Consider the following 21533-nt stretch of genomic DNA (forward strand, 5'->3'; position numbering starts at 1 on the left):
AATGCGTAGGTGTGGAAAAAGATCGGTATCTGGCTCCGTTCGGTGCAGGTGTTTGACGAAAGTCACCTGTGTATGCGCTGGAAAGTGCAGAGTGACAACAAAGGCTCTTCTAAACACAAATAACACTTTATTTATTGAAAGAATTCAGCAAAGTTGATGCATCTCATCTTTTTTCATAACTTACACAGTCATCGCTGAATTTAGTGGCTGCTAAACCTACAATCATATGACAGTTATGAAGGAATACATGCAGTCTGGTCACACTAATATGACCTTCACTGTGATGCAGCACAGCAGGCCAGTGTCATGTTATGAAAAGCTGGTGCAATTAAAGCTCCTCACTTGCACAAATAATGAGGAAAACAAAAAAATCAGCAACAGAGGAAGAGTGTATACAGAAGTTTGAAATACAACCTTCAGGAAGTGAAAACCACAGCAAAAAGCAGTACAAAGCATTTACAGGCTTCATCTCCTCATTTTACTTTTATGATCAATCATTTCTAGATATAGAATAGTTGACTTTTTCTTCTTATTAAAGGCAACTCAGTTGATTTCTGTCCAACACATAAAACAGATCTACCCAACCCTGACTATATTTTCATATACTACTCGTGTGTTTACATATAAATATTTGAATACCATGAAACCTTCTTAAACAGACCAATATGATGGGCTTGTATTTGTGATTACAATTGTCTGAACATGCAAAACCATTGTTCCGGTGCCAGCAATGTGTTGCCAGACATATGATAAAGGCTGAGTTTGTGCATATATGTGGAAACAAGCCTGTTTTTCTATCATGCATATGGGCCTTCAGGATTGATTGACCGACAATCCCGGTCACATTAACCAGGTCACCAGCAGCTCTGCAAACATCACACAGAATCAGAGACACTAAAGGCGCATCCTGATCTGGACTCTGTTTCCCCCGTCTGCAGCGTATTTATAATATTTATGTCCAAAATGCTAACTATAAGTAACTTGACTAGATGTAAATATTCCATGTGATTTTATTACACAAGTAATTATTTCTGGATTCTTGATTTATTTACATTCAGTTTATCAGTTTATACCAAGTATGTTTTCTTAATGATTATTTCAGATGCATTTTACACAAAATTATTCATTTTTATGAGGCCAAAGAATTTTTTTTTCTTGAGTATAGGAAGGGCAGGGGGGATGAGTCTGACCCAAGATCAGGATCTGTCATCCTTTATGGGGTTTTTTTGTTTTTTAATTACACTCTGGTTTGTGAGACTCAGAAGTCAGGTCCCTCTTTCTTCAGGTTTTTGTAGTCTGTGGTGATGGCCACAAACTGGGGGGGAAAGTAGAAAAAGACTGTGTTTGTGTACGTTGATTTAACAATCAATCGACAGTAAAACACAGTCAGATTAGAGTTCATGTGCTGCCTTACCTTGTACTGGTAAGTCGGGTCAAGTTTATTCCATGGCTCTGGGTTGTTGGTCTTGTCCCAGCTGAAGACACAGAGAAAATTAAATGATTAAATCTGATGAAAAGTTAATCAAGCTCTCTCCTGAGAGCTTTTTTGTTTCATCCCCGCTTTGTTCAACTGGTAAATAGAATAAGAAAGAAGCTAAAGAAACAACAAGACAGTGCTCCATCCCGTGAGGTCTTGTAAAAAGCATTTAGCCATGTCTGCTGTTGTTGGAGTTTCTTATATCAAGCGCTTGGGAAACAGCAGGAGAAGAGAAAGTCCAAGCAAAAAGGATAAGAGTAGGCAGGACTCCGTGTGACAGAAACCATCCTGAAACAAATCCCTCCACTTAGAATGTGAAACATTTATTCATCTCCTCTCCGCACGCCTTTGAATAAATTTTAACAAATGTGCATTTCAGGGTGAAATCAAGCCTATCACAGAAGGACGGCTAAGTCCTTTCTCTGTTTGGAGTCCATCTGTGATCATCCAGTAGGTGGGGACTGGTTGCTCTTTGGAAGTTGCATGCAATTAAAGTGAAAACAAAACTAAACAGATGTGCGAACCTGAGGAAACACAGGGTCTCCCAGCTGTGACACATTTCATTAAAAGATGGTGGGATAATGACTTTTAGCTTGTTGTTTTTTGTCAGTTGAAAAACAGTAATGATAACGAACAATTAAATTATGTTTTTAAAAAGTTCTCACACGTGATCAAAAGTCAGAAATTTATGTGTGCTTACGTAACATGGGGTCCTCTGGCCAGCCGGATCAGATACACGGATGCTCCGCCCATTCCCAAACAAATGAAGAAGAACTGGGGGATGAGCTACAGAAAAATAAGAATTAGGCTTCTACACATATTTTACACTTAAACCATAAAAGACAACACATTTACGCCTACATGCTAATCTGCACCACACTCTTCACTGGTGTATTGGCAGCTGTACCTTTTGCTGCAAGGCCAAGATGCTGTTTTGTTTTAACATAATGGACGTTTGACTTAAAAAGAAAGAGCTCAGGAAACTCAGGAAAGCTGATAAAATACATTTCAGCCAGATGCATCGTAGACCACCCTGAAGACAGATGAAGACCCCAGGGACTGCCACATCCAGGGCTGATATACAGAGAAGTAATCTGGATATTTTTCTGCCAGCAGCAGTTTGTTTGTCTTATGTGATTTAGAAAAACAGAGCTGGCATTTACTCCCTTCAAATGATCGTTTGGAGCATTATTTCTATTTCGGCTGATTTTTCATTTTTATTTATTTGTCATTCTGCAGTCCTTATTCAAGATAAACTCATACCACCCTGAATATATTCACAAAAATCCATTGTTACCATGTGCACAATAACAGGAAGGGTAGTATAACTTGTCTCTTTGTATGTTACTTTTAGGGAACATGTGGGCTGCGTTGTTCTTTCTTTTGGCATAGAAGTTCACTGGTGACGCTTGATGATTCTTCTTGGTGAAGCCAAATCTTCTTATTCATTTATTTATTTATTTTACACTTCAGCTAACCTGTCATTTTCAGATTTGTCATCACAGCATCCAAGTGTGTTAAATCCCCACCTCCATGACTGAGAATAAAAAAGAAAATCCAGATTTGTCGGTCACAAAAAACAGAAATGTTAAAGGTTGTTAAATAACTATTATCACGATGGGAAGCTGTTAGTCCTTTCCAGCACTGCATCATCTTCAGCCTCGTGACTCCTGACAGTCTGCAAGTCGAATGTCTCAGTAAGAAAAAGCACATTCCTTGAATTTCAAGACAGATGCGGCACATCTTTTTTTTAAGCTAAAGTGAGGCGCGATGTGAGCCAACTTATTCAGCTGTGAGAAACTTTCTTCTAAATTAGCTGTCAGCCTTAAGCAATAGCATCATTTATTCAAAAACAGACACTCGATTTAAAACTGAGTCTATACTTAATATCTGCTGTAACAGAGGTGATCTGAGCAGCTGGCCCACTGAAGCTCAGGGGATTGAGTCTTGGCCTGCTGTTGCTCCGTCACCCTGCATCATCCCAGTGAACGTGCTGACACACATCTGGCGCATGTCTGTGCGTGTTTTATATAATTAAATCTCAGAGGGAAATTTTGTACTTCTGACTTCTCTGTCAGTAACTTCTTTAAAAAAAAAAACTTTTGCTGCTGCTTTTGCAGAATTTTCTTGTTATTTCAAATTATATGACGTAAATAAAATGACAAACAAATAAATATTTGTTTAAGATAAAACTGTTTAATTCTAGTTTAATGCTGTAAATAAAATTCAAATTTGATGCACTGAGTGTAAAACAACACAAAAAATACAGTAAAAGAAGAAAAGTTTCTGTATTTTTTTATTATTATTTTCATAATGTGTGATTTAGTACTACATAAACCCACCCTCACCTCCGTGTTTTACAGCTGGCACACCAAACCTGCTGAACTCCATCTGGTCCAATAAAACAATGTGTTTTGGTTCACTCCACCAAAACAATGTGCTGCCACTGTTGATTAGACCTAATTCCAAGTCCTCTGGAAAAGCTTTACTTTGCAAGCAGCGATTTTTCTGCTCTGACATCCCCCGTGGAGACTGACTTTATGCAATGAGCTTTACACTGCCTGAGCCGTCACTGAAACACCAATTTTCACAGTTAATCTTTGTGCCAAGTAAGAAGCACTTGCCTGCTTATTTTTTGGATAGTTGAAAGAAATAGTGTGCAGCATGCCATATTATTTATTTCCAATATGGCAACTGTGCCTTGTCTTCCTGGTCCACATTAGCACTGCTGCAAGTGTTTTTCATTTTTACGAAGCCACAGATGCACAAAGGTATTTATTAAGAGGTTAGTGATCACTGATTCTAAGGAACTTCACATGCTGGATTTCCATGTGCCATTTTTTTTCGGGTACAAGAATTTTCTGACATTCACACACTTGTGAAAAGTGTATTTTTGGACACAGTCTGTATAACTGACCCTCAGTCTGTCTTTGTCTTAGTGCTGCCACCACCTATCTGTCTGTCTCATTCTGGTTTTAATCACTGGTTCCATCTCCTCTCTGTCTGTCTCCCTGACTCTCGATCTACTTTCCCATCTGACCAACGATGCATTCATCTGGCTCATTCTCTGTCTGTGGGGCTCAGAGTTTCGGACTCTCTCTAACAGCCTTTCAGTCTCTCCTTCTTTCTGTTTGTTGTAACTTGATCAAGGAGGGTTGTAGAGTCTCACAGGGATTTGCCTCCTGCAGCTCTTCCCTCCCTCTCCCTTAGAGTCTGTCTCTCAGTATCTCTGCCTGTCAGGATGATAGACCACATCACGGAGCGCTGGTAGAGTCTCATACGGATTTCTTCCCCGCTGCTTCTCTCTCTCTTCCCTTCTCCTGGGAGGCCAGTGAGAAGAAGTTAAAACTCTGTCACTCCCCTCTCTGACAGCAGAGCCGGTTAAAAACTGCAAAAATAATCCCCTGCCCTGTAGGGACAACTCAAATTTAAAAATTTCTTACTAAACATTTGTGAACTGCTTAGATTTTTGTCAGTTTAGATTTAAGGGGTTTGCGGAAGTCGCTGATGTGTTTTTGATGTCTTAAGCTTCTCAGTTCAGCTTGATTTTGAAACGAGCAACTGGAGCAATTTAACAGACTGAAACAGAGCTAAGATAAGATTAGATGAGACAAAATTAGACTTCTAAACAGACCTGCTGCTTTAACCAGTTCATTTACCTGTTACATACATACACTACTTAGGATGTCATGAAGTTTGCGTTAATACAGGCACTAGAATCAAATCAGTTATGTGCAGCAATTGTTAACATTGGGCAATATTTTCTTTGAGCATAGTCTAAACCAATATATATATAAACCTGTGGGTTTAATACTATTTTAACGAGCTGAAAAAAAAGAACCATCCTAGGATTCAAGTGTTTATCCAACCTCGCTAGTGACAAACTGAGTTTCTAGTGCAGCTTTGGTTTTGTTTCATTCAGTGAAGCATGTTTGAATAATTTCAACACACTAAGCAAAATTTCAGAAATGCAGAGCAGTTGATGGATTTCTATTAAAATGTAAGTTACATGTTAAAAGAAGCTGGACATGGCTTATCAAAATTTGAAACACCTAAAAACTGATCGAGAATTTAAAAGATTACTTACACCGGGGTGCTTCTTAGCATGCTCGACTGCTGCCCGAAACATCATTGCTCCAGTTTACAGTAAATCAGGAACAATGCATGAAAAGAAATGAATTCAGGCCTTTGTTCACAGCAAACACAAGCTTTGCACAGCCGAGCCCAGACGGGATGTAGACCTGTTGCTGGGAGAGGCGGGAGAAGGAGGAGAGAGAGGAGGAGGTCGTTTTACATCTGATTACAGCCACTGCTGTTCCCCTGTTGGGTAATTACACTGTGCTGGACACTGGTTAATAGTTTGTATTTAAACGGAAAAGTTTCGCCCCAGTAAACCGTTATTTGATATCCAGAAAAGAGACATTTGATGCTATCAGGCCATTCAATTAAAAGAAGTAGGGTTGTCTCAGACCTCAGAGGCGTTTTCTCTACCATTTCCCTCACTGTGTTTAAAGACTTGTCGGTCATTTGGGAGCTGACTAAAGGAAATGGAAAACCATTTGAACGCTGTGTCCTTTTAAATGCCATTAGGGAATATGGACCCTTGTCAGATCCACAAAGAGAAGACCCAAGTCCTGAATGAGGATCATTCTTGCGTGAGCGTGTTTTGATCCTGAATAATTAAGTTAACCAAATGTTCGTTTGATTGTTGCTAAAATACAATTTACACAATCTTAATGAAATGCGCTTTTGCGATGTGTCCATATTGCGTGCTCTTTAGCAGCAGATTCTCTGGGCTTGACTTGGCAACCAAAGTCAAGGATGCTCAACCAGCATGTTTGCTTTATTTCAGCACAGTCAGAGAGCTAGATGCACACCAAGTGTGTGAAATGTGGCAACACAGTTTAAGCCATCTAAAAAAAAAGGAAAATCTAAAAAGCAAACATAACCCAGTTTAGTCTGAACACCAGAAGTAACACGTACCCTTCACATTACGGCCGTTGCTGTGATTAAATAAAGGTAAAACCATCAATGAGCAGAGGTCAGGGCGACAACGCTTATCAGCTACACTGTTGCGTTTTAAAGGGTTATTGCACTGATTGACGATGATAGAAGTAGAGCCGCTAACGTACGTGCTCGCTCGCGTAAAATGCACGCTGCCTTTGGTCATCAAAAGAAAATGTCCCAGTCCCAGTCTGCCTAATGGACCCGTGTCTCTGATTCACTGCACTTCAATTTAATTAGAAGTGAAAACAAATACAACTCAATTTAATAAACGATGGCCTCACTTTCAACTCCACAGATGTGTTGTCCCAGATGTCTGTGCTAGATAATAAAGCAGCATAATAAAAGTCGACATGATGAGTGCTGTGGTTAAAACAGGTTTAAATAATTTTCTGTCTACACGTTTTAATTTTTTAAATACTATTTTAGCCTTTTTTTTCTTCTTACAAATGAAAATGGATCATTTGCACAGCTAGACCGACAAGGTTTTTCATAACAGCAGAGATTCATTATAATGACTTCATCGGCCTCAGACAAGGTGCCTGCAAAAGGTAATGAATCCCAGAGTGAGACAGGGCCATGGTCCCTCCTGTGTGTGTGTGTGTGTGTGTGTGTGTGTGTGTGTGTGTGTGTGTGTGTGTGTGTGTGTGTGTGTGTGTGTGTGTGTGTGTGTGTGGTAGTCAGACCTTTTGCAAATTGCAAATGAGTGCCTGGAACTACTCTCAAAGAGACTGTGCGTTCAGTGCCTGTGCTGCTGATGTTGTGGAAACATCAATCTTTTCACACTCTGTGGACTTGTCTTCCTTTCGGGGGCAAAAGTTAAGTGGTTAACAAACAAAAAACTGTAGAATATAAATTAATTATGAATAAATAATTTTTGAAAAAACTTCAATGGTTTTAGTGTCTAGCACAGTTCTCCAGCTAGTTGATTTGGACTGTATAAAACAAATGAACCTGTATAAATCTGCTCACATCAAGATTTGGAAGAGAGTTTATCAAATGTATTTTTTATTTATTTATTTTTTGGTGTTTTGAGTATCGCAATGCAAATCTCTTTTAGTTGAGTTATAATTAGGAGAAGCCAGACGGCTAATATCTGAAAAACTCTCCAACATCAGCTTTATAATAATGAAAGCGTCTAAATTAGGTTTGGGGTTTTAAATTGTAAATGCTAAAAGGGGGTTAAAAATGAGAAATATGACTGTGTTGGGTTTTTTAAATATATCCTCATTCTTTTATACACATCTCTCTTAAGGTCCCGGTACAGCATTTCAGTCATGTTGAGGTCTGGACTTTGACTGGATCATTGCAGCACCTTTATTGCTTCTTTAGCTTTAGCTGTTGGACAGATAGCCTCACATCTGACTGTAGAATACTTATATATTATATACAATATATATATTGTATACAGAGGTGCAATGACTGCAAGGTGCCCAAGATCCAGTGGCTGCAAAACAAGCCTAAATCATCACCCCTCCACCACCATGCTTGGCTGTTGATATGAGGTGTTTGTGCTGACATGTTATTTGGTTTTTGACAAAAATGGTGCTGTTTATTATTAAGACATTGTTCCAGAAGTTGATTTGGAGAGTAGAGACTTTCTCCTGACAACCCTTCCAAGCAAACCACACTTATTCAGTGTTTTTCTAATTATGCTGTCACAAACTTTAATATTTAAAATGCAAACTGAGCCCTGTAGAGTCAGAGATGTATCTCTTGGGTCTGATTGATTGATTGATTGATTGATTGATTGATTGATTGATTGATTGATTGATTGATTGATTGATTGATTGATTGGCTGGGTTGGGTTGGGTTGGGTTGGTATTGGTTGGTTGGTTGGTTGGTTAGTTGGTTAGTTGGTTGGTTTGTTGGTTTTGGTTTGGGGTTGAACAGCCTGACCTTGGGGAGAATATGCTGAGCATTCTCACTGTAGAATGACAGACTTCCCACTGTTTGGAAATTGACTTAAAACCCTTTCCTGATTGATGAGCAACAATTGCTTTTTAAACATTGTTGTTGACTCCTTTCCTCTTTGGCATTGTGTTAAAATAAACATAATGGCTGCAGATGAGCAAACTTTCAAAACTGTTAAAAACTGCTTCAGTAGTGAGGCTCACACTATTTTTGTTTTCACACTTCATTTGTGACTCTGTGACATGTTGTGCTTGTCTGATGTAAAAGTGCTGAGTGTTGCTGACGTATAGCCGTAACTGTCATTTCTGTTTCTTAAAGATAAACAGCTATAGGGATCAGCTGGAACTAGTTTTCTGGCCGTCCACACCCCGAGGATGCAGGGTACAGCCCCGAGGGATAAAAGTGTGTCTCTGACCTCTTTTCTGATCCATGTGAGATTACGTGTTCGCACTGAGATAAAGCTTTTATGTCTGTGTTTAAATTTCCCTTCAAGGCTGCGCAGTCAGAGAGGCAAATGACAACGATAATCAGTATATACCCAGCGAGCGTTTTACAGCTGATGAGGAGACAGATTCCAAATACCTTTTTTAGTATAAAAGCATGGCCTACTTTTGCCTTCAAAGGCGACTCTGGAAAGTTTGTAGTTCAGTTCAAGTCACTTACAAAGGTGTGAAAAAAGTGACAGGTTTTCACTGAGCAAAAAACTGTTTTAAAACATCCACAAACTTCTCAAAGTGTTCCTGCAGCACAGCCAACTTTCCTCTGTGAAAAATATATAGTATTTTCAAACAAAAAAAGCCTTTAAGATTTTTAAGTAGATAAAAATTCTACTTTTGCATCACACAGTTCCTTGAATAACATATTCACGGGCAACAGAGAAGTGGCTTAAACAGCTGGAATCTTCTTTAAAGGTTACTTATTTGCAGTGTTGGGACTAACGCGTTATTAAGTAACGCGTTACAGTAATTACGTTATTATTGTGGTAACGAGCACGGTAACTAGTTATTATGCCAAAATCAGGAACGCGTTACTCGTTACTGGGATTTAGATTGGCTCGTTACTCGTTACTTCATGTGGTGGCTATCGCGGAGCTTCCACAGATTCAGTAACATTAGCAAGTGGTGGAGGCAGCAGGTGGATGAAGGAAAAGGGACGCAGAAGGAAAAGAGACCCGAGGCGGCCGCCGGTCCAAGTGTGAACTGAACTTCAGGTAAGAAGTTATGACCTGCAGTCTCTCTGGGTCAGATATAAACCGAGTTTAGGTGGAGTTTATTTTCGTTGTGCTGACTTTTTCCGTACTGCGTGCTAGCTAGCATGACGGAGTTTCTATACAGCTGGATGGTGCTATGAAGTTAATGATGTTGAACTTTATTTTGTTCATAAGTTATTAGAGTTGCCAACCATCCCGTCTGGTATTCAGAGAAAATATTACGCGTTTCTTATTGAGGTGAAAAGGAACAGTTTGTCCCGTAATTCAGCTACAGTGGAAAAGGCACAAAGCTGGAGTTATTCTGTGTCTTTGCTGCACAGCTGCCTCTTCTTCTTTCATTCTCCCCCCTCCCTCTCCCGTTTCTACTTCAATCATGAAAACTGATCAGTGATCAGCTGATCGGCTCTCTTGTTTGTTTATCGCTCACTTTGCGCCGAAAGAGGAAACCAGCGGATGTCGCGCTAAACAACAGCAGCACTTTTAAGCTTGATCAGCTGTTGTTAGAATTTATTTAATATTAATTTCTAGTATCAGCTGATGTTTGCTGGAGCCACAGCTGCAAAAAAGATGCTGGTCATGATTTGGTTTGGTTATCTGGTGAGAGGGAAACATGAAGATGAAACCAGGAGATGTCCTTACTGAATCATCAGAGCTGAACAGGTGATGGAGAAACAGGTTTACCTTTTAGGTGACATGAATGAGTTGATGTTATGAACTGTTTCTGAGAGACAAATAACACCAGGATCCTTTTCTACGTAGCTGACAGCTGGTAACTGTGCAGGGGCGGGTCTAGCAAAGTGTTGCCAGGGGGCCAGGTAGGGCATTAACAGGGAGAGGGGGGCACAAAGAAATACTTTTCTTTCTTATTCTCATTTAAAATGTCTATCTTTTAAAAAATAATAATCTGAATCTTACAACAAACGATTGATAGATTGATGCATATATACCATCAAAACAGTGTACATCACTGTCACAACAGTGTTTATTTTCATTCAAAGGCTTTATGATTTTTCCTATAATGGTGGGCCGGTCTCTAGTCAAAATGCCCGGGACAATTTTCTGTCCCAGTCCAGCCCTGTATGCAGCTCATCTGCAGTCTGGTGTTGCCTACATCTTCCTATTCAGAAGGCAGAATTTCCGAGTTCTGAGTACAATCAAAGCACCACGACTGCAGTTTTTGTGTTGATGTAAAAGGCGCACATGACACTGTGACGTAGGCTAGAATCATGGCAGCAGTCAATGACGGTCCAGGCGTGGGATTTCTCTAGTGGAAATATGCACATTATCTTTTCCTTTCTATTGGTAGGTGGCACAGTGCACTTGTGGCAAGTAAGCAAGCTAGAAGACTGGCAAAGTTATGGAAGCAATACATTAACAAGAGAATTATGAGTAAAACCAAAGTTACTTTCCCTAGTAACTAGTTACTTTGAAAGTAACGAGTAACTTGAAGTAACTGAGTTACTTTTGAGAGAAGTAACTAGTAATGTAACTAAGTTACTATTTTAAAGTAACTTACCCAACACTGCTTATTTGTGCTTTTGAAGTCGGTTACTATATGGCTCCTTTGTCAATAGTATGAATATGAGCTTGCAATAGCCTCTGTTCTTGTGCATAAATACTCCAAATGATTTTAAGTACACTATCCTTACAGTAATTTTATCTACTCACAGACTGTCCATGTTCTCTGTCAGTGCAGGAAATACCAGCTGTGTCAGGGTCAGTCAGCTCCAAATGTTGATGTTATTGTATAGCATCTACATAAAGCTTCTCTGGTTGGACGGCAGCCAACATGTCCGTTGAAGATGAATCATTGAAGTCCCGTTCTGGGAGTCAGGAAACTCGAGACAGTGGTACATGATAGAATTTTTAATGGAGTAATGGATTTAAATTCATGATGTCAATGTGTTTTTACTTTGATTGACCACATTAAATGTTTATTTAGCAAAAATATGAGTCATACCCACAGATTATAAGCGCAGACAGGTCACTTTCTTATAGTGCAATCGTCTGCAGGGAAACCTTGAGTCTTTGCATTCATATTTTTGACACACACCATCTAAACTTGCAGATCAAGTAGACGGGGATCCACTAGGGAATCCTGTTACACTGCAGGAAGTGCTCAAGAAAGGATCAAGGAACACGGCAAAAATCAGGTTGTAGACTTTGACTCCAAACTGCCCAGGTGACATCTAATCAAGCATCTGTGGGAAGCCTCTGAACTATCAGCCAGAAAACCAGGGTTAGATCATCATGTTGGAACAATCATATCACTTCTTTTTTTACCCTTTTAGGCTCATTTAAATCACCTTTTGCAATGTTAACTGAATTTTAAAAGGTTTCTGCAGAAAACCAAAGTGAATTTTAATTGTAAACTGTAACTGTGGGTGCTTATAGGAGCTTGCATTAATGGAGGGGAAGTCTTATTCAAGACAGCCACTGGAGCAGCATGTCAGAGTCAGACTGACAGCAGCTGGCACGGTGAGCTCCGGGAGGGGGATGAGATACTGAAGTGACATTTGCAGGCAAAAAAAACAAGCCCTATTTAAATGTAGTTGGACTTTAAAATGATAAAGAAGTACATGAACATGTAATGATTATGTGAAACTTCTATTTACAATAATCCATCAGATCCCATATTTTTAGATTCATTTAATGATTTCAGTCATTACGTGTCTCTAAATCAGCAGGTTTAAAGCTGGAGTCACCTTCATGTTTGCATGTGTGTTTACAGTTTAAAAAAAAAACGCCATGACTGACGAGAGAGAAGGCAGGAGGAGAGATGGAGGAGCAAGAAAGCATCCCAGACTCACTGTAACCCGGTTTACATCATCCGTAACTATGCCAACAAGACACTCTGCTGACAGGCTATTACATATATCGCAACCATGAAGACCTCTTTGAACTTTGAACTGGCAGGGAAGTGGATAATTTCACTGAGGATCTGTCTGCAATACAACAAGTTTTACACAGAAGCAATAACATAACTGATATTGGCCATCCATTAAGAAAAATAATACCTTTTGGGCATCTGTCACAGCTCCAACTCCAGGTCATTATTTTTTCCTCCCCTTTACAACAGGACTGTGACATGTGCTCTGAGCTGCCTGGCGTTCCTGCTGACCTACAACACTGGAGCTCACAAATAAATCCTCCTAATTGGACACTGGCCAACTTGGTGGCACAAACAGGGTGCAAGACAGAGCAGGCTTGTTTAAGAATACACAAGATCTGCATGGTGTACCTACAGTATCAGCAGCAGTGCTTGACTTGTGCATCACAGCTGTGTGTAGGGTGTACAATAATTGCATCACAGCAGCGAGAAGAATAAGGCCACTGGAGATCCTGACCTCAGAAAACGGTTAGGATTAAAGAGTTTTTTGCATTTTTTAGAATCTCAACTTAGTCAGACATTATTCACCTGCTGTGAATGCTGTGCACTGAATGGTAAGGAGAAGGTAGAGAACATCTGCTGGGTTTTTTCCCCTCAAAATCATTAGGAAAGCCTGGCTGGACTGCAGCGTAGCCATAGAAATAAATCCTGGTTACTAATTTTCACACATAAAAGATTGCCTTGTTTTTGCCCTTTAATCCCTCTAGTTACATTTGAGCCAATTAACCTGCAGTCACTGGCCTGTGTTGGCTCCGATTAGCCAAGTGCAGCCCTGCTGTGGAAACCGGGGGCTATTTTATGAGTGGGGTCGCCACACAGTTGTTTTGGGAAAAGCAGAACGTTCTGAACCTTGAGCACAGTTTAACGCCACATGATGCTATTAGACTTCAGAGGACTGAGAAACAATGCAATGCACACACCCTCCAAGGCAACTCACGGTGTGTCAGACAAGATTCAAAATTTTCAGATGAGTGTGGAGGTATAGATGTATACTCTGTCAACAGCAGACCAGATTCACCTGCTGTCCAACGACTCCATGAGAATAAAGTCCAATCAGTTTTAGCATTAAAGGAAGAATGCTAAAACTGTGGTAAGAATATGTCTCCTTCAGTCTGGCTGATAAGTCGACTTACATAAACTATTAGTACAAAACACTAAATACTGCTTGTAACTGAATAATAGTGAAGCCAGAGTAAGATTTTGTGTTCATTTGTGCCATCTAGTGGTAGAACGATATACTGCAGCACACAATTTTATTTATTTATTTATTTTTACATTTAAAGAGCCCATCTACTTTTACCCAAAAATATTTTATTACATTGTTCTGGTGGCATTTAGAACAGAATAACTTTATTCTCCACATTAGCAGAAAATTGTGTGTGAGTCATCAAGTCATAAATCAATTCATAAAAAAAATACTGGCAGCACTCAGCCCACAGTCACACAAATGCATACATAAAACTTCAGTACAAATACATCACAGAGTCTTATAACTCAGTATGCTAATTGCTTTTGGCACAAATGATCCCTTATGCACCTTTTGCCTACCTAAAGGCGCCCTGTGAAGTCTTCCTGAGGGCATTAGTTCAAAATAAGAATGTTATGTGGTCTCATGCTCTCTAATCACTTTAACACCCACAACAGTAATTACATGTTCCAGGGTCAAATTACTGGTCAGATTTTCTGTAACCTGTGACTTAGAGCTCAAAAAGGATTCCTCTGATAAAAACCTACAGGACAAAGAATTAAAGCTGGCATGAAAGAAAGTTTCTTTTCCCTAACTTTAGTGAAAACAAAGGCTAGCTGCATGTATAAATAGCACTAGAGGTGTTTGAGGGAATGTGTGTGAGCATTCAGCAAACTGAACATTTAACTAGAAAACAGGAAAAGAAAGGAGAGAAGAAGAAGGGACAGAAGACACGAAATATCAGATTTCTTTGACAATCAAAAGACAGACAACGGTCTCCAAGAGGGGAAATGTTTTTGTTTTGTTTTTTAAAAACACAGACATACAAAATAAAATTATATTTACACAATAATACAAAAAAATACTCTTGGCCTTTAACAACATTCATTTGATCCCTGTTCAATATGAACTCTTGTGATTTCACAAAGAACAGCAGTGTACAATACTCCTGATTCAGTTACAGTTATGCATTTCCCGTCTCTCTCAAGCTCATTTTAGAGGTTTTTTCCCAGCGCCTGGAATTCAAAGACCAAAGCGTTCAGCAGGAGTGACAGCAGCTTTCTGGCGGTTGTTGAAAAAGCACGATCCGAGTCGAGCTGAACGAAAGAGGACAAAGTGAAACCCTTCACTTCATCCTGAAATCATTCCTGAACTTCGGACACGTCGGGGGGGGATATCAGAGAGCTTTGCTTCACGTGGTAACCATGGTAACATCAGCAACAGCACTAGTAGAGGAGGAGGGGGTCGGATCTGTCGTAACCATGGTGATGGCAGCAGGACCTTCTGTAGATGCTTGCATTGTAACGGGTGGCTCAGCAGGGCGAGCGGGTTTAGCGATCTTCATGGGAACGAAAGCGTTGGAGGCGCAGTGCTCGCTCAGATACTCGCCTCCTTTCTCCTCGTAGTCCTGTCTGCTGATCCATCCCTCCGACACTGCTCCAGGAGGGTGCTCCAACGCCCAGCCTCGTGCTCCATGCCAGGCATCCAAGGCCGGACAAGACGCCATGGTCACCTATGAAGAAGTTTTAGGTTAGCTTCAGATGATATCAACACTAATCAAAACATCTGAAAGGACCGGAAAGTTTAGCTGGAGTCATTTATCCCATAACGGTTCCCATAACTCACTTCTTTATTTTGAAACAAGCTCTGTTGCTTCATATCTAACTATATGCACTATTTACATGGCTGGCTACTCACTGGACACTTTATTAGGTACACCTTGCTAGTACTGGGTTGGATTCGTTTTCCCCTTTAGAGCTGCCTTAATTCTTCAACCAAGTGCTGGAAACATTCCTCAGGACAGTTTGGTCCATAATGACATGATTTGTCGGCTGTGGGGGCGTTCACTGGATATGTTTTATTTTTCAGACCATTCTCTGTAAACTCTAGTGATGGCTGGGTGGGACAATCTTCAAAATCACTTAAACTTTTTTTCTCCATTCTAATTCTAGGTTTGAACTTCAGTGCCTGCATGCACCGAGTAGCTGCCATGTGATTGGCTGATTAGATATTTGCACTAACAAGCAGTTGAACAGGTGTACCTAACAAAGTGTATGGTGAGTGTACATTAGATCATTTATATTTATGTCACATCCCATGTTGAACTTAGAGCTGGGCGATATGAGATTTTTTCATATCACGATATGTTTTTTTTCATTTCAGGCGATAACGATATCTATCACGATATAAGCCAAATAACTATATTTGTAAGATTTAAATGTGCCGTTGCTCACAAGTAAAATGTGAAATAATCAGCAGCTTGTTTTGATTTAAATATTTATTTCCCATAATAAGTTCAACAGGGTAGATGTACTTAAGGAACATGAGACTTTTTCAGATAAATAAAGGCAAATATTGCAAACTACACAAAAGGCAGCCGCTAAAGCGTTTAAGTTTCAAAATAGAACAAACGAAACAGACTAAATTGTCAATTCCACTTAGAAACAAAATATTAATTCTAAAAATAAATCTTAGTTTGTTTTACAGAAGAACAGACAAAACTGACTAACTTTTGTCAATATCAAATAAACTGAGAACTAAAAGGAAATTCTCAATCTCTCCTTGTTGTATAGCTTAGCTTTTCAAACAGTTTTAACAGTTACTTTAGTCTGACAAAAGCCGAATGACGAATTAGCGCTTCCAGTCAGAGACTGAGGCTACGTCCACACGTACACGGGTATTTTTGAAAACGGAGATTTTCTGTTTTCGTTTTAAAAAATAATCCCGTCCACACACAAAGGGAAAAATGAAGGAAAACGCTGCTATGAACATGCCAAAGCAGCAGGTGGCGCTAGATTCCTAACCGTGCAGAAATGTTGGCCAATCAGAAGTCTAGAAGCCTCGGTGGGAAAACGTAAACAAAGCTGCGGCATAGAAGCAGAACCGAGTCGTATGTGTGGAGGGACAGTAACTGTGTGTATATGTAAGCATTTAAACACTGCAGAGAGTAGAATTAACAGTAACAGTATTGTAGAAATTCATTTCACCGAAACAATAACGTGGCGCACAGTGTGACGCATGCACCGGTTTATTGTATTTCCAGACTTGCTTTCGGCACAATTTACAGTGCACGCTACTCTGTTTTTTGTCAGACTTGAAATAGCCGAAATACCTTCACACTACGGAACTTCTATGGCTCTTCCGTTCGACAATCTCTCCGGCATTGGAACCATCATCTGTTTTCTCTTCGGTCACGCTCGGTTGATTTTTCTAGTCGGCACACTCATTTCCTCCATTACCCGCTGGCTGCTTCCCAAACAAACACACGTGCGGCTTGGCACTTGTGCTGTACGTAACAAGTCACGCGACGTGACGCTGCGGCTGTGATTGGTTCGGCTCTGCGCTACTTAATTTGGATTGGCTGACCTTTTTTTTTTTTTTTTTTTTTTGAGGACAAGAGCGGCGAGGTCTATCGCGATAGCTTAATTTCTCTATCGAGTAAAAGTTATATCGCGATACATATCGTTATCGTACTATCGCCCAGCTCTAAGTTGAACTTTAGAAAAATATTTGAGCTGATGACTTTAAAGCAGGAGTGTTGAACTCCAGGCCTCGAGGGCCGGTCTCCTGCAGGTTTTAGATATCACCCTGGGTCAACACACCTGAATCAAGTGATTAGTTCATTACCAGGCCTCTGGAGAACTTCAAGACATATTGAGGAGGTAATTTAGCCATTTAAATCAGCTGTGTTGGATCAAGGAAACATCTAAAGCCTGCAGGACACCGGCCCTCGAGGCCTGGAGTTCGACACCTGTGCTTTAAAGAGACGATACAACCTTTTTGTGGCGTTTTGCGTTCCGTTACTATGTTCAAGATTTTTTCCAGAGAAAACACAAAAGCTTAAAGTCCAGGGTTTTACGTCCACCTGAAAGCTCTTGTTTTCTGTTTTTTGTGGTTACTGTTTGAACTATATTAGATTTTTTTGTCCTTATCAAAAAAAGATTTCAGATTTTTTGACAAAGTAAACATAACAGCGTTTTAGGAGAGCACAGGCTGTACCTTGAATTGTGACTGGAAGGGTCTCATGGCCAGCAGTTCTCGCTCTACCCTCTCTTTCATCCCAGGATACTGCATGTTCCCTCCGGTCAGAAATACATTGCTCACTAGCGCCTCCTGCTGCTCTGGAGTGTACCTATTTGTGATTAAAGCATCAAAGTTCACATCATTAACAAAAAAATAAATACCATCAGTAAAAAACTAATAAAAAAATAATAATAAAAGAATGTTTATATAACATAGCATTTTCTGGCTCCTTGTAATAACTTCATCAGGATGAGGTTATGTGTTTATACAACTTCTCTGCATATTCGTGCTTTTGTGTACAACCGTTACATCCCATCATTACCTGGCCAAAACATATTGCAGAGTCTCCATCAGTCCCATCTGCTCCTCTCCAGTCAGCGAAGGCTGGAACAAAATCTCTGGACACCGCAGACGCTCCGTCCCCACAAAGAGCTGGTGGTACTCCGCCATGTTAAACACGGGCTGGAGGAGGAGGAGCGGGGAAAAAAAAGTTCTCCTTCATTAACGTGAAGTTATGACAGTACTGACACCACCACATGTTTCAAATGTTGCAATAGCAAAGTTATGCTCAAAAACTACTGGAAGTTTTTCTACACATTTTGCCACACATGACCGCAGCAGGTATTTCCCTGCACAGCATTAATGAGGCTCTACATGTCTCTGAGACATTCAGGTATCCTGTGCCATTACCTGAACCACATTAGCAGGTTTTTCTGGCAGCGAGTCCTCGGGGAAGTCAGAATCCATCAGTGCCACTCCATCTGTCTCGTCCATCGGCTGTTCCAGCTCTGACACCTGACAGAGAGCCACAGAACAGCCTCAGGCTTTGTGTCAGGAGCACTACATCCACCGCAGCAATCAAGCATAGATGCTGTAGAGCCTCGCAGCACAGTCGTGATAATGACATTTACACCTAATTAATTATTGGATCATTTCAATTTCACTTGTGCTCTGTAGTCATTTTCACTGTAATTTGACAACTTGAGCTCTTATTATTTAGATAACCATCTCATTATAGATACAGTGCTAACACTGTCATATGCTCAGCATTCTTCTATTAACTGTTTTCTACCAAAAAGCAGTTGCAGATTTGTTTATCCAAATACTGATTCAGACACAGAGCCTGGAAATGTGGGCACAGCACATGCAAAAACAAGTCAGTACAACCGAATTCTATTTTTTAAACTTGATGGCAGAACACCTACCTCCGCCTTTCCCTCTGCTCCATCACTGTGCAGCAGCTTCTGTCTACCCTGCTCTACAGCGAGCTGCAATTTGTTGATGTACGACTGCAGCTCCTCGGCTGAATCCATGTTAAGCTCCACCAGACTCTTGTGAAACTGATCCAGCAGGCCGTCCTCCAGCAGCTCCTGCACGCGCGCGCGCGCACACACACACACACACACACACACACACACACACACACACACACACACACACACACACACACACACAACTCTATGATCAGTAGGTGAAATACTGTTTTATGTGTTTATTACCGAGTGCCAATTTCCATCTTGTCTTCCGTCCTCAGCTGGAACAATCAATCAATCGTCTTTGACTCGCAGTGTAACTGCCAACATATAAATTATGCATTTCTTTTCTGCGACTCTCTTTCGCTCTTGCTTGGTCACCCATAGTGTTGCAAATGATTCCCGCAATCCCAGTGGAAGTGCATTAAATTAATTAAATTTTATCTGCCAATCAGGTGCTATGTTAGAAATCATGTTGTTTGTCAACACTGCACTACCGTTACAACTACTATAAGTATGCATGCATGTACCGGCCTAAAAACAAGATCCAAACCTCCTGATGACAGTTCCATTGAAATATAGAAAGGTAGGCGTTTAAAAAAATGGAAAAAGATGAGAGAAACAAACAGGCTAACTGATAAGACAGGAATCCGCCATCAGAGAGACAACTCTTGTGCTTGTGAACTTTAAAAGGTCCAATAAGGTCCTTGCCTGTACTGCTAAGAGTCTGTCCAGCCTCTCTTGGTCCTGCTGCAGCTTCTCCTCTCGGCGGCGAGCATTAATCTCTTGAAGTCGTCGAAGTTGCTGAGCTCGTCTCTCTTGCCGCTCCTCTACACTCACACAGCCGCCCGGCACCTTACTCGAAAACGGAAGCTGCATACGGTGAACTTCCCGCTCATAAAACTCTGGGCTGCGCCACTTTTCCAGCTCTGCGGAAAACACAGCATAGAGGAAATGCAAAGTCAAGGGGAGGAGAGAGCACATGCATGCACCTCTGTGCTGACTCCTCACTCCTTTTATTCACAGTCATCTGTTTCTCTAGTAGTTCTGAGGAGGAACTCACTGTGTGCAATCTACCGATGTTACTAAAATATTCTTCAGCTATCATAAATCTAAAGCATTTAATTGCTGTCCCATAAAAAAAACAAATGCGTAGTTACATGTCCATGGATATATTTGTACCTTCATGATAATCCACAGCAGTGTAGCTGTGCTCATGCAGCAGCTCCTCCATGCGGCTGAGTGTGATGGCAGCAAGGTGACCTGGGTATTTCAGCTGCAGGAGGCGCTGCAGGTAGGACGCTGCCTGACTCCCAGCCACATTCACACGCTTACAATTCACAGCATCCAACCTCGAACAAAAACCAGATAAGAACTAAAACTACGGTGTGTGATAAAAATCAGGAAAACAGAGCAAACGGTAAAAGCTGTATATAAATCATTCGTTTGTGCATGTTGATCCTCACCTGCCATTAATAACCGGCAGGATGTGTGAGCAGTGGTAACCTGAGGACAGAATGATTCCCGTGTGTGGTGACTGGAGCTTCCTTTGATTGTTATTGTGGTAGAAACTGTACAAGGAATCCACACCATAGGAGACGTATGGGACGCTGTAGCACTCAAAAAGCAGCTCTGACATCATCTGGCGGCAGTGCAGTGGGTTGCAGGGCGCCTCTGTCAGCACAATGGGGTGATCCACACTACCCTGCAAAAATAATAATAATAATAATAAAGTGGTGTTGATGTATTGTCTGGGTGTCCAGGTGACTTACATGACTATAAACAGCTAGCAGAAAATATCCCGGGAGTTAAGTTGTTCAATTAATCCTGAACTCCAGATACAAAACCTTCAAACCGACCAACGTTTCACTTACAAATGACTGATTTAACTTCCGCTCACCTCTGACGTGATGCCCAGGTGTGTAAACACATAGTCGAAGATGAGCTCTTGGATTTCAAAGTTGACCACCACGTTTCGGTCAAACTGGCTCTTCAGCAGCCACCGCAGCGGCTCCAAATTGGGGATGTCGTTACCGATCTGGGTCTCACTGCGGGCAGCGCCTCTGCTTCGCGCCGCCACAGACTTGAACAGGAGCCGCGGAGGGTCGAGCTCGGCCCCCGGAGCCGCCCAGCCGGCCCGGGTCTGGAAGGAGCCGTTATCTATCACTATAGGAGAGGGTGTATGGGTCAGATACTGTACGGGGAGCTCAAGAATTGGATCAGGGGAGGCTTTCCAGTCCTGGAACGAGAAAATCTGACACACCGGTCCTTCTTTGGAAGCCATTTTGAAAATGTGTAACTGCAAAATACAGCCGACTGGAGGCTCGGTGTCGCAGATTTACAGTTCCTGACAGATTTTTAAATCACTTTTATCATATAACCTTGATGTGTGTGATTTTAGCAATACGAACTGGAAACAAACATTGATTAAAACACACACACACACGCACACTATACATGACAAATCCGAATGGAGAAAAGCATAAGCATAAGACTAATATTCCAGCTAAGTGATTCCCTAAATATGAGACGACCCCCCTGGTGGGCTAGCAAGGTACTGCAGGTGGGCCCCATTT

General features: G+C 40.9%; 2 protein-coding genes across 2 annotated transcripts; both read right to left on the reverse strand.

The window, feature by feature from the left end:
• Positions 1 to 211: 211 nt before the first annotated feature.
• ndufa4l2a (NDUFA4 mitochondrial complex associated like 2a) lies at positions 212 to 5697 on the reverse strand. The gene is made up of 4 exons (XM_085344661.1): positions 5565 to 5697; positions 2178 to 2263; positions 1415 to 1475; positions 212 to 1315 (listed from the first exon to the last, which is right to left on the reverse strand). Exons 1-4 carry the CDS (start codon positions 5607 to 5609, stop codon positions 1259 to 1261), a joined length of 249 nt encoding a protein of 82 aa, XP_085200787.1. The 5' UTR covers positions 5610 to 5697; the 3' UTR covers positions 212 to 1258.
• A 9130-nt stretch (positions 5698 to 14827) lies between these two features.
• Positions 14828 to 21241, reverse strand: actr5 (actin related protein 5). Its single transcript, XM_085344863.1, has 9 exons — positions 20858 to 21241; positions 20424 to 20662; positions 20140 to 20309; positions 19669 to 19886; positions 18910 to 19074; positions 18395 to 18499; positions 18027 to 18166; positions 17681 to 17813; positions 14828 to 15194 (listed from the first exon to the last, which is right to left on the reverse strand). The coding sequence occupies exons 1-9, from the start codon at positions 21239 to 21241 to the stop codon at positions 14874 to 14876; spliced, it is 1875 nt and encodes a 624-aa protein (XP_085200989.1). The 3' UTR covers positions 14828 to 14873.
• Positions 21242 to 21533: the final 292 nt, after the last annotated feature.

Source organism: Diplotaxodon limnothrissa, linkage group LG20 (assembly GCF_057381915.1).
Source record: "Diplotaxodon limnothrissa isolate DT_005_m linkage group LG20, D_limnothrissa_male_GT1.1, whole genome shotgun sequence".
NCBI lineage: Eukaryota > Metazoa > Chordata > Actinopteri > Cichliformes > Cichlidae > Diplotaxodon > Diplotaxodon limnothrissa.

Coding starts and splice junctions, on each gene's coding strand:
- actr5 (XM_085344863.1), bottom strand. CDS start 21,241: ATGGCTTCCAAAGAAGGACCGGTGTGTCAGATTTTCTCGTTCCAGGAC. Junction 20,663..20,857: donor ACCTGGGCATCACGTCAGAG/GTGAGCGGAAGT, acceptor TTATTTTTGCAG/GGTAGTGTGGATCACCCCAT. Junction 18,167..18,394: donor AACCTGCTAATGTGGTTCAG/GTAATGGCACAG, acceptor CTCCTCCTCCAG/CCCGTGTTTAACATGGCGGA.
- ndufa4l2a (XM_085344661.1), bottom strand. CDS start 5,609: ATGATGTTTCGGGCAGCAGTCGAGCATGCTAAGAAGCACCCCGGT. Junction 2,264..5,564: donor ATGCTAAGAAGCACCCCGGT/GTAAGTAATCTT, acceptor ATTTTTCTGTAG/CTCATCCCCCAGTTCTTCTT. Junction 1,476..2,177: donor GCCAGAGGACCCCATGTTAC/GTAAGCACACAT, acceptor CTGTGTCTTCAG/CTGGGACAAGACCAACAACC.